Source organism: Crocuta crocuta, unplaced genomic scaffold (assembly GCF_008692635.1).
Source record: "Crocuta crocuta isolate KB4526 unplaced genomic scaffold, BGI_CrCroc_1.0 scaffold41, whole genome shotgun sequence".
Taxonomy (NCBI): Eukaryota; Metazoa; Chordata; class Mammalia; order Carnivora; family Hyaenidae; genus Crocuta; species Crocuta crocuta.
In genome coordinates this window covers 19,866,043-19,878,351 of record NW_027529428.1, presented here as the reverse complement: position 1 = coordinate 19,878,351, position 12,309 = coordinate 19,866,043, and the positions used below count along the sequence as shown (strand labels likewise).

At 50.5% G+C, this 12,309-nt stretch overlaps 1 protein-coding gene across 1 annotated transcript in view; it reads right to left on the bottom strand.

The window, feature by feature from the left end:
- Nucleotides 1–12,309, bottom strand: part of SHC3 (SHC adaptor protein 3) — a gene marked incomplete at its 5' end in the record, with an annotated part of 96,353 nt that overhangs the window by 13,916 nt on the left and 70,128 nt on the right. The window contains 4 exons of the mRNA XM_077759334.1: nt 3,325–3,620; nt 7,003–7,158; nt 8,527–8,614; nt 9,547–9,697. Coding sequence (XP_077615460.1) covers nt 3,325–3,620; nt 7,003–7,158; nt 8,527–8,614; nt 9,547–9,697 — 691 coding nt within the window. The remainder of the gene's footprint in view (nt 1–3,324; nt 3,621–7,002; nt 7,159–8,526; nt 8,615–9,546; nt 9,698–12,309) is intronic.

Here is a 12,309-nt window from a genome sequence, read left to right as displayed (position 1 = left end):
GGATTTACCAGTCACTTGGTGCACAGCTGTCTGAGTGAATGGATCAGGGAATGAAGTCCTCTGGGCTGATGAGGACAATCTACCAAAGCCCATGTCACAAAGCCTGCACCATCCGCTTTCATGCCGGGAACGAGACAAGGGCACCCTCTCCTGGCGAATGCTCCAGGGGACCCCGGTGAGCCCAGTGGGGTGAGAGAACGCCACGGCATTGGAAACTGGAAGGCAGGAGACTCCCCTGTTAATATGTGCGACGGCCTGAGCACCATTCCAGTGAAAGTGCTGCCGTCGGTGAGATTTCTGGGCACAAGATCACATCCCATCCCTCTCCTTGCAGCAGCCACTGTTGAGAAAACATGGCCAAGATAACGTACCCCTTGCGCCAAAAATTCCAACCAGACACTCTAGGAAGCAACCAAAGGAAACACAAGAACTTTCTGTAGAGAATTTTTAAATTCTCACAAAGGACATCTTTAAGTAAGTGGAAACCCATGCCATGTTAGTGGACGTGATGATTTAATGCTGAAAACTGTCAGCTCTCCCTGAAATTAATCCATAAACTCAACACCAATCCTACCAAAATCCCAGCGTGCATTTTTGGTGCCTGGATACACTGACTCTAAAACCAGAGCAAAGAGGATAATGATCTCAGAACAGCTTAAAAAGAGAATACTAATAGGAATTTCAAGAGGAAAGACTCACACCGCCAGATGTTAAGACTGTTTCAAAGCCCAAATGACCACACGGCGTAGTACTCGTATCAGGACTAAACAGTCCGCTCAACAGAACAGGGCAGACTCTCGAGAAACACACGGTGACACAGCACAGAGAACGTCACACAAGACACATCCACAGGACAGAGCCCGGCTCATCACCTGGAGATGTAAGGAGTGCTGGATCCCTATCTTATGTCTTCGTCAAAGTAACTATAGTCAGAATTAGAACCTAATACTGAAAAATAAGGCTCTCAAAGCAAACACAGAAGATATAGAGGAACACAGTGCATCTGTGACTGCAGGGCAGGAAATCTTTTATTTTTATCTTTATTTTTTTTAATGTTTATTTATTTATTTTGAGAGAGAGAGAGTACGAGCAAGGAGGGGCAGAGAGAGAGGGAGAGAGAGAGAAGCCCAAGCCGGCTCTCCACTGACAGCACAGAGCCCAATGCAGGGCTCAAACTCACAAACCAAGAGACCATGACATGAGTTGAAATCAAGAGTCAGATGCGTCAGCAACTGAGCTACTCAGGTGCCCCCTGAGGAAACCTTTTAAAACTCAAGACCACAGGGGCACCTGGGTGGCTTAGTCAGTTGAACATCTGACTCCTGATTTCAGCTCAGGTCATGATTACATGGCCCTGTGAGCCCTGTGACCCACACCACAGGGTATGAGCCCTGTGTCGGGCTCCATGCTAAGTGTGGAACATGCTTGAGATTCTTTCTCTCCCTATGCCCCTCTTCTCTGTGCTCTCTCTATCGCTCTCTCTTTCTCTTTCTCTCTCAAATCAAAACAAAGAAAACTCAAGACCATAAACCATGAAAGGGAAACTTCTATTTGGTGAAGAACACCACAGGCAAAACGATCAAACTCGAGGGGCGCCTGGGTGGCTTAGTCGGTTGAGCGTCCGACTTTCGCTTGGGTCATGATCTCACAGTTCATGGGTTCGAGCCCCGCGTCAGGCTCTGTGCTGACTGCCAGCTCGGAGCCTGGAGCCTGTTTCAGAGTCTGTGTCTCCCTCTCTCTCTGACCCTCCCCTGCTCACGCTGTCTCTCTCTCTCCTAGAAATAAATAAAAACATTAAAAAAATAAAAATAAAAAAAAACGATCAAACTCGGTGGGAAAAAAAGGGAGGGTTCATGTGGAAATTCTGTGGCTGAGAAACTCAGGAGGCGAGCTGGGTGAGACGATCAGAAGAGAAGCAGGGGGGAGGTGGGCACGTAACAGTTACTGGAGGAACCCATGGGCGCGCGGTTGGAGGGAGACACCGGGACAGGCTCTCCCCCTGGGACTCCCGGACTCGCCCCGGGGGGAGGACAGCGTCGAAGAGGAGAGTGAGGGACCCCTGGAGCACCGCCGCCGTGCCCCCTCATAGTCCCGCCGCTCTGGAAGAAAATGCACAGCCCTGGTGAAACCAGGTGTGCACATGTCCTGTGACCAAAACCCCGGTCCGTGGGCGCAGGGTAAGCGTACAGGAGACTTCACAGTGCCTTCAGCCGCACGAGAATGTTCCACAAGTGACGTGTGGCCGTGGATGGGGGCTGCCCACCCAAGCGACGATCCTGCGTACAGAAGGCACCATAGCACCATAGACAGATCTCAAAAACACATGCGGAGTTGGGCATGCCATTCGAGGGGCAGGACCGGGTTAGCAACTCTCTAAAACGCACAAACGCACGCGTATCTTTTCCCTGACGAACCTCCGTGGGAAAAACCACACAACTGGAGAAGGCGGACTGGAAGGATTCACACGATGTTCCCAGGGAGGGGTTGCCCAGGTGGAGAGGGGAGAGGGGCACAGAGACGACATCTGGAGGGCCGAGGGGCAGAGCAGATCGTGTGATGTAACAACCCTCCCCTCCCCCACCAAACACTGTTAAACTGCGTTCAAATCCAACCGGAGACAGAGGCTTCGTCCCTACACACCGATCAGGATAGGCCACGTTCTAAGCTACTGTTCGGATAACTACCTGCTTCTCTGCTTTCACCGGCTAAAGCGATTTAAACAACAATTTTGGAACTTATTGAATGGTTCAGTTAATGTAATTATATTTATTCAACTTAGCAGTTCTTGGACCGTGCCAAGATCAAGTGGAGTCTATTTAACAACTGGAAAGCGGGAAATTCAGTCGGACCCACAGGGCTCGTCAGACACAATTGTACCGCCAGGAATGGCCACACACACTGTCCCCAGTGGGAAAGCGGGAGGCTAATTAACAGGGGGCCTATTTACTGCCTCATCACATCTCCTACTCTCAGAACTTTTAGAGACACTGGAGATGAGTATTAGAAGCCCAGGAACCCTGTACGTCCTTACCCACCATGAATGGATTGGACCAGAAAACTTTCTCCGTTTTTGTACTCATTTGTTGTAAAGGACGTCAGAGTTAAAGCTTTTGCCCTGGGCCCTTGTGAGGTTTCCAAGTGCGAGCCAGGGGTGAGCTTGTGTGTCTGGGCGGCCGGGTCCCCGAGAAGCGGCTGCCAGGACATCAGCAGGTGCGCACGGGCGGCAGAGGGAAAGCGTGGTCGCCCAGCCCAGAGGCCGGGGCAGCGGGGGGCGGGGGGGGCAGACTGACCTAAGGAGGCGGGTGGTGTCCCACCCGTGCTCACCGTGCCCTCCGGGTCCACGAGCAACAGGTGCTTGGCCTGGCCGTTGTGCATGCCCGTGAGGACGAAGGAGCCCGGGTTGGTGGCGCTCTTCCTGACCAGGAAGTCCCCGTCGTTCTTGAGCAACCCCTCGGCCTCCTTCCGGCTCATCTCGCCTTGGTACCAAGGCTCCCCTTCCAGGTCCTCCAGCATCTTGGCGTCTGGGGCTCTGGGCGTGACGGGGCTGATGCACTCCACGGAGGCCGCCTTGCTCAGCACAGGCCCCAGGGACTGGGTCCTGAGAGCATCTTCAAAAGGCTCTGTCAACAGCAATTGCCAGCAACACGTCAGCCCCCAGAAGAGCAAAGGATAAAATGCACAATGTGACCAACGGAAATGCCGAGGCGACTTCCACCAGAGACAGACCTACAGAAAGACCACCGGCTGCTAACATTAAGCAGCGTTTGGAGGCAAGGGCCCGGCGCTGGCATGACTCCTTCCTGAGTCTGCGTTCCCAGGATGGCTGGTGCTGTGCCTCTCGCCAAGGATTCAAGCACACGCTCTGTCTAGCCGGCAGAATGACCGCACCTCTGCACGCTGCGAGAGGCCGTGCAAATTACATGCCATCTTTTTTCTGGGACATCGGCTAGCCTTTCAATAAACCTGTTTTCTTCCGAATGGAAACCTGCCAATGCTCATGGAAATACACAGAGGAAAGGATAATCTGCAAAGTTAGATTTAGTGCAAAACCTATGCCCAGCCCATCAGATGTTTGTTTCAAAACCTTGGCATCAGGTAAATTTTTAAAAGAGAAGAAAAGTTGACATTTATTGGGTGACTTGGCCCAGGTGAGGAGCCCCCCGCCCCCCTTGGCCTTCACTCGATTCTCCAGGGAAAAGGCCCCTGTGTGTGCATCTGAGATGGAGCGTGACTGACACCCTCTAGGACACACCTCCCACCCCGGGGTCAGCGAACCGTAGGTCCGCTGCTCTAACAGGAACAGACGGTGGCAGCACAAGAAGTCGCCAGGAGCATCTAAATAAACCTCAAAATGAGGTAACATGTACAGAAGCGCTGAAGACGCCCACAGTGCCACACAAGTGTCAGGAGTGAGGATGAGTAAGTGGGGCCACGCGGCCAAGCCGCACAGTGTAAATGCCACAAGGACCGGAACAGCTCTCTCCTGGGCACAGCGACGTCCCCAGAGTCCAATGCTGTTCCTGGGATGTAGTTCATGCCCTACACGGATCCAACAAATGCTGCAGAGTAAGACCAACTGTTAGAAGAGGGTGGTGTTCAATCATTTACAGATCTGAGAATAAAAACAGGTTAAAACTATTGCCTGAAATTAGATTTTGTTTTTATCCTTTTTTTCCTGATTACCTGGAGTAGTTGAAAAGTTGTGTTATACCACTTCTGCACCATCACCACTGCCATCATCACTGTCAGGCCCATCACCACAATCACCACCATCATCACCACCATCACCGTAACCATCATCACTGTAACCATCACCATCATCACCACCACCGTTCTCACTATCATAACTACCACCATCATGATCACCACTGATCACCACTATCATTACCACCACCATCGTTACCATCACCACCACCACCACCACCATCACCACCATCAACATCGCCGTCACCTCACCAACCGTCATCACCATCACCACCACCATCAGCATCAGCATCACAATGAGCACCATTAACTATCGCCATCACTACCTTTGGCACCATCATTATTTTGTGCTAGTGGTTTACAATAAACAGCACAACTGCTAGCTTAATTTCTTTCATACTTTCAATAGAAACTAGCCTCTTCAGGGCCCTTTCTTATTATCTTCCCTCTTCTGGCTTCAGAAGTAGGTGTAGATACTGATGGATGACAAAAGGAAGGCTCTGGTTCTCATTTTTCGCATCTCAAACCCTCGCCGTATCTAACTCCCCTTGGGTGCTGAGGCCAGGAGCCACTGCTAAATTGACTAGATAAAACAGTGAAAACCGTAACTGTGTCACCACAAATATAAGTACTAAACTGCAGCTGGCAGACACCATCACAGCGGGAGCGGAATCGGGACACTACTACTTTGCTCTGCATCTTGGGAAAGTCGCTTCATACTTCTGAGGCTATTTCCACAGTTTTTAAGAGAAGGGATTTGATTAGCTGGTTGTTAAGGTGCCTCTAAGCCCTGAGATCCCACAGTTCTGTCTGTGGTGACTTTTGTATGCAGAATGGGGTCAGAATGGGAGCCCACTGTCTGGGAAACCAAAGTGGCTGAGGAGAAACAGACTCTGGTGTCAGGCCGCTGCCCGATCGTGGGAGCACTCTGCTGCGTCCTCGCCCACACGCGGTAGCACAAAACAGCACATGTCGAGTCAGAAGGCTGCCTTGAAAGTTACTGAACCTCTAGGATTCTCTATTTTCTCCTCTGGAAAATCGTGAGAATAATGGCAATGGTAAAAATAATAATGGTAGGTACCTGCAGGACTGTTGCAAAAATTAAACAAAACAAGAAGTGCCTGGCACATGGCCAACATTGTTAAATTCTCAAGGAATCTCCTGCCCTATAACATTCTCAGAGGACTGACAAAGCCACATAGGGATGTAAAGCTCTCTGTGAACTCGGGAGGCCCTTTCAAAATGCCTTAGCACTTCCACTTTCATTATTCCGTTCACGGATGATTTAATTGTCCCAGTTCACATGGCAAACAGAAGGTCCACGGTGCACAGCACTGCACTGCTAAGCAGCTTCCTCTCATACTCCTCATCCTGGTTTTTCTTCAGGGCCCTTGTTGCTACCTGCGAAAGTGCAGTGGTTACTCGAGCTCCCGGAGAGTAGGGACTCTGTCTATTTTGTCGTCCTGTAGACCCCAGTAAGCAGAATGGTATGGACACACAGGAAGTGCTCAACCGACAAGAATACGGGAGAGCATGTATGCATGCAAGAGGGCATATTGCCATTTCTTGATTATATGTTGGTCATTTTCAACAGGCTGTGGGCTCTGTGCAGACAGGGACCGTGCCATGTCACACTGGCATCCTTAGTAACTGATATAGTATCAGCACATATCAGCTGATTAACATTTAAGTAAGCAGGGGCGCCTGGGTGGCTCCGTCAGTTGAGCATCCGACTTCAGCTCAGGGCATGATCTCACGGTTCATGGGTTCGAGCCCCGCGTCAAGCTCTGTGCTGACAGCTCAGAGCCTGGAGCCAGCTTCAGATTCTGTGTCTCCCTCTCTCTCTGACCCTCCCCTGCTCACGCTGTCTCTCTCTCTCTCTCTCTCTCAGAAATAAATAAAAGACATTAAAAATGTTTTTAAAAACATTTAAGTAAGTAAATAAGGACATCTCTGTGTGTATCATTTATCTCGAGATGTGTGCAGATCTTCGAGAGGAAAGTCAGTTCCAAAAAGTGGGGGAAACTGCTTTGCCTTTGGACTTCAGAGACAGCTGTCTTCCCAAAGCAGAGGTCAGCCAAGTTCAAAGACTTGAAAAGCCCAATCATCCCCCAGAAAAGTGAGGTGGGGCCTCACACTGTGCTGACCAGCCAGCACATGGGTCCCCTTAACTGGGGCAGTGATTCACAGCACCATTAATCAAAACCCTGCCAGTAGAAAGCGCGGTCACGGCAAAGACCTCAGATGGCTCAAAACACCCTCGGAACACAGGAAAACCACAGGCAGAAGGAAACCCACTCATATCGAAGAGGTCTTTTCGCGGGCTGCTCTCTGCGCTGCTGCCCGAGGCCGGCGTGGCCTGCAGCGGGATGTGCTGGGCGTTCACGTAGGTGGGGGCTTCTCCGGGGCCTGCGTGGGCTCTCCCTTCCGGCAGGCTGTAGGTGTCCAGGGACCCTGCAACGGGAAACCGAGCGCTTTTTTCTCTTGTGACGGGAAGCCGTCTGCGCCTCTATCCGTAAGCCACCCGACGCTTCACGGACATGTTCCTGCCAGCTGTCCGGCAGATAATCCTTGCAGGTCCCCACCGGCTAAATCCCCCCTCCTGACCACTGTTGTGTTTGGCCAAGACGATTTCCCCGCCTTCGTGTCAAAATAGGCCGCGCCATCTCTGGAGAGAAGTTACCGTTCACACCCCATGGGCGTCTCCATCCAGCTCACAAGAGGGCTCCTCAAGCCTCCCCAGAGCCCATCGCCGGGCGGGGGCAGCACGGCGCGCGTGAGGATGCAGGCGTCCCGTTGAAAGTCCACCGTGGGGGGCGTGTCCCCACAGTCACCGCTGTCTCGACCCCTGTCCCGAATGTGACTTACATGTTTCACAGGCTCCAAGTTACAGGTCCTGGTTCAGCAGCGGCTCCTTGCCACTTGTGTGTGTGTGTGTGTGTGTGTGTGTGTGTACTGCAAGCAAATCAGTCTGTAAGATTTTACAAACTAATTTTTTAAAGGAGAAGATCAAAAGCCCAATGAGTAACTTTCCTTACAACAGCTCTTTCCCACTGAGACCCTGGCAGGTGCGGAGCTGGGGACAGGGGGACACATGCGCCATGGGGTCACCACGTGTTAATTTTCAGTGGGGACAACGGTTGCCAGCAAATTAACAGAGGATATGCTTATTCGATGGAAAAAGATATTTATTGCTTTCAACTAAGAACTTGAAATCTGTTGAGATGTGGGACGCTGAGGTGCGTTTCTGCCCTGCAGAGTCCNGAAGCTCCCAGTCACATCTGAATCGTGGGGAGTGGGGACATGTTAGTTGATGCGACGTGATGGGGAAGTGTCCCCTGAGAGCACCCAGGGCCTCTGCCACTCCCCAGGCCATCTGGTGTGTGTGGGGTCCACCCCTCCCGAAGCTGACCCTGGACGGGGTGGGTGGGGGCTGGGCACAGACGGGAAAGCTGCCAGTTCCTGTTAGGAGCCGTGGGGCACAGCGCCTAGGGACAGCACAAAACACGCTTCAGAGTGCCGCAGCCACCTGCCACTTAAATAGGTGTGGCCCACGGGGAGGTCAGCTCCTGGCCCCTGCCATAAGGACAAGGACGTCCCCAGGGGGCATGTGAACAGGAAGTGCCGGGACAAAGGGGAAGCACCAGCTGACGTGTGGTGCCCGACAGCCCTCCGTCCTGTGTCTGGGACGGGGCGGGAGCCTCCGCCTCGCCCACGGCAGACACCTTCAGTGACGTGGGCCTCCAGCCCACGGTGAGGGCCCTGCCGGGGAGCACTCCCTCTGTGCTCCCTTCCCTCCCGCCTCGCTGTGCCTGTGCTCACCTTGCCGGACAGGTGTTTGCTGCCAGTCTTCACCAAACGGCTCTCCCAAGTGTCTCCCCTGGTAGTACGTCTGCTCTTTTCCTGCAAACTATAGACACGTGTAAATGCACAGAGAGAAAGCTTCTCTTCCCCCTTCCCCATCCCCCAAAGCCACAGTCCAGTAGAAGGGACCCCAACGGCGGGTCCACCGCATCCCCAATCACACCCCCTTTTTCCCTCACACCTCGCGGTTGGCATGAGGATTTGGGAGACGCATTTGCACGGGTGTGAGGAAGAGGCCGCGTCTCATCAAAATGACACACGCCCCCAGCCCTCCCTAAGTGTGACGGGAAACGGAGCTCTCCTACACGGGGGGCCACATCACAGGCTGCGCCCTCCGGTGAAGCTCAGGTGTGTGGGAACACACCTCCCTCGGGCATCCCGGCCCGCGCCGGTCCGCCCCGTCCATCTCTCCGCCCCAGAGCTGCGGACGCTTGATTTCAATGTTGTTGTGCCACTTCCATCAGCGTCCTTATTATTTGCATAAGGTGGTGACATCACAAAATTCTCTGTCATGAAATAGACATACGGTAACTCCAAAAAACAATCGCTTTACTGGAATGGTGTGGAGTTGGAGGAAAAATCAGGGAAATGAAGAAAAGAGAAGGCTCGTAAAATGCTCATCATTTTAGGGGCCACACCCACTTTCTTTTCGGGAAAGAAAGCATTCCGGGGCCTTTTAAAAGTCCTGAGCCCTTTCGGTTCCCGCATTAAGCTCCCAGTAAAATGGGATTCACCCCTGGATGGAGAGGAGACCCCCAGACTCACACCTCCGGAATCAGCCTAGTTCTGAGACATAGAATTAACGCCTTAGGACGTTAGAGCAAAAGCCTCCGGTACGTGTCGGGGCATGTAATCCACGGGGAGAGAGCTAGCGAGTTACGCTGCCAGAGCCCGGACAGGGTGCCAGCCTGTGTCACAGCGGAAGAAAACGGAAGGAAATGCTGAAGGGGCCAGACCCAGGCGAGGCGTGTGACTCACCTGGGCCACGTCAGGTGCGTGGGGTCTGGGCTGCAGCCGCACATCCACGAAGCCCCCCGGAGGAGGCGTCTTGCTTGGGATGCTGTTGTAGTATGGGTGCTCTGAGCCGTCCCCCTCCTCTTCAGTCCAAGGCTCGTCCAGACTCTGCATTCTGTTAGAAGAGGGTTTTCCAGGGCTTTAGCCCAAAGTTGAGCTTGTCGTCAAAACCAACAAACCTCACGTTAGGACCTACTACCCCAGAAAAGAGAGTTTAGTCACCACCTCTTCACTATCTAGATCTCAGCTATGAAATGCAGATGAATGGTCTGGCCAGACCTTAGGTTGCAGTCCTACCTTCTGGAAAATTCCACTCATCTCTGAAACAGGGAAGAACTCCTTCTTCAAAAGTACGCTGAATTTGGAAAGAAAGAACTTATATCTAAAGATAACCAGATCCTCAAGGCACAGACATTCATTTCAATAAGTCAAAGCAAAATCAACTAAAAAAATGGAGATTTCATGACATCGGGGAAGAGGACAGTAAGAACCCCTGAACGTTCTATCTTCCATAAACAGACTAGAAAACTAGCAAAAAACTTTTTTTTCCCCAAAATCAACTTTTGAGAACCCTGGAAATTAAGCAGAAGCTTGCAGCGACCTAGGGAGTCTGTTTTGGAAGGCCAACAGCTGTAAGAGCAGCGGCCTGTGGCACCGTCATTTGCCCTGTTCCCGTCTCCATGGCAGCCTTGAAAAACAACAGCCCACAGGCGCAGTGGAAACAGTGGCCTGACAGCCACAGGAGGGGGGAAAACGGCCAAGGTCTTTCAAAGTCCCTTCCAGAGAATGGTCACCATGCGACCTGTCTGGCCACCCCCTCAAAGAGCTAGTTCCCAGGCTGTCTTCACTGGACCTGATTCAGAGCTTGCCTAGGGGAGAGTCCCTCCCCGCCCCCTAGGCATTTGTCCAAAACAATCAGAGGTCATTGTTCAACATCAAGGTTCCCCGAGGCAGAGAGTGACATTTGGTGTCTTAACAAACCAGTGGGAAACAAAAAGTAGGCTAGTCAACGGCTTAAAAGGAAAAAGCTGGGCATTGGGAAGCCCACAGGGACTTCAATAAGGATAAGCTTCGCCACATTTCTGGAAATCCAGAAGGCCGCATGTTTGTGTAGCGCTGTGTTTGGGTCCTGGGTTGTGTGCCTGCGAGGAAACATGCGAAAAGTCCTTCGTTCTCACGTCTGGTTGACCTTGAAGCCGGCATAAACAGGAATAAAGGGTAAGGCAGAGTGGTCCAAGGCGTGGCTGAGAGTTGAAGCTGTGCCCCAATCCACAAACGGCTCCTCAGCAAATATGGGAGACGGGAGACAGCTGGCTCCAAGCATTTAAGGAAATCTCTCCCCAGTCATTAGCTGATTAATGAGGGGACAAGCAGAGCTGTCACGCCATATATGACAAAGATTATAGATTTTTACAGCGTTCGTTTAGGAAGGTCATTAAAACAACCGCCCACAACAAATCCTGAGGAGGGGAGCTTCTCAAGATTTGCCATATGATATTATTTAAAATTTCCAGTTTCAGTGAAAAATCATGAAATATGTAAAGAAACAAAAAAGCATGGCTCATATGCAAGATAAAAGGGAACCCATAGAAACTCTTTCTGAGGAAACTCAGATTTGGGACTAACGATACAAATGCTTTAAATGAGCTACTTTAAATATGAGAATAGAGGAAATCATGAACAAAAAAAATAAACATAAGACTATTGTCTCACCAAATAGGGAATATCAAAATAAAGATAGGAGTAATTTTTAACACAAGCCAAAAAAAACCCCAAAAAACCCAAAAAACCTAGTGTTTAAAATGTTAATAACTTTTTAAGGGGGACACCTGGGGGGCTCAGTCGGTTGAGCATCCTACTTTGGCCCAGGTCATGATCTCACATTCATAAGTTCGAGCCCTACGTCGGTCTTGCTTCTTTCTGTCAGCACAGAGCCCTCTTAGGATCTTCCATCCCCATCTCTCTGTCCCTCCCCCACTCCCACTTACTCTCTTTCTCTCTCTCAAAAATAAAAAACATTTACTTCAATAAAAGAGAAGAAATAACTGAGGCCAGAAGACAGTGGATGGCATATTCCAACTACTGAAAGAAACACTGCCTACCAAGAACTCCACAGCCAGTAAAACTATCTTTCAGAAATGAGGCGAAAATCAAGACATTCCCAGATAAAAACCAAAGAAAAATCATCAAACAGCAAATCTTCCCTATAAGTAAGATACTAAAGGAGGTGCTTCGGGCTGAAATGAAGCACTAAACAGAAATATATATCAACATGAAGAAACAGAGAACTAGGGCAAAGTTAGCTACACAGGTAAACATAAATGACAATACGCAAGAAACTATGAGTAATTGTGCACCAACAAATGAGATGACCTAGACGAAATGGAAAAAATCCTACCAAGACTCAAACTGCCAAAACTTACTCAAGAAGAAATAGAAAATCTAAATTGACCTGTAACAGACCCATAAAGAGATTGAATTAGTAACAGTAATTTTAAAAAGTTACATTCCAAGGAAAGTTCAGAATCATATGGCCTCCTGGTGAATAAGATCAAACATCTAAAGGAAAATTAACAGGAACTCTTCACAAGTCTTCCAAAAAATACAAAAGGGAGGAGTATTTCCAAACTCAGTCTGTGAGGCCAGTATTACCCTGATACCAAAACCAAAGATATCACGAGAAAAGAAAGCTGCGGTACCAATAACTCGTATGAAAATGGATGAAAA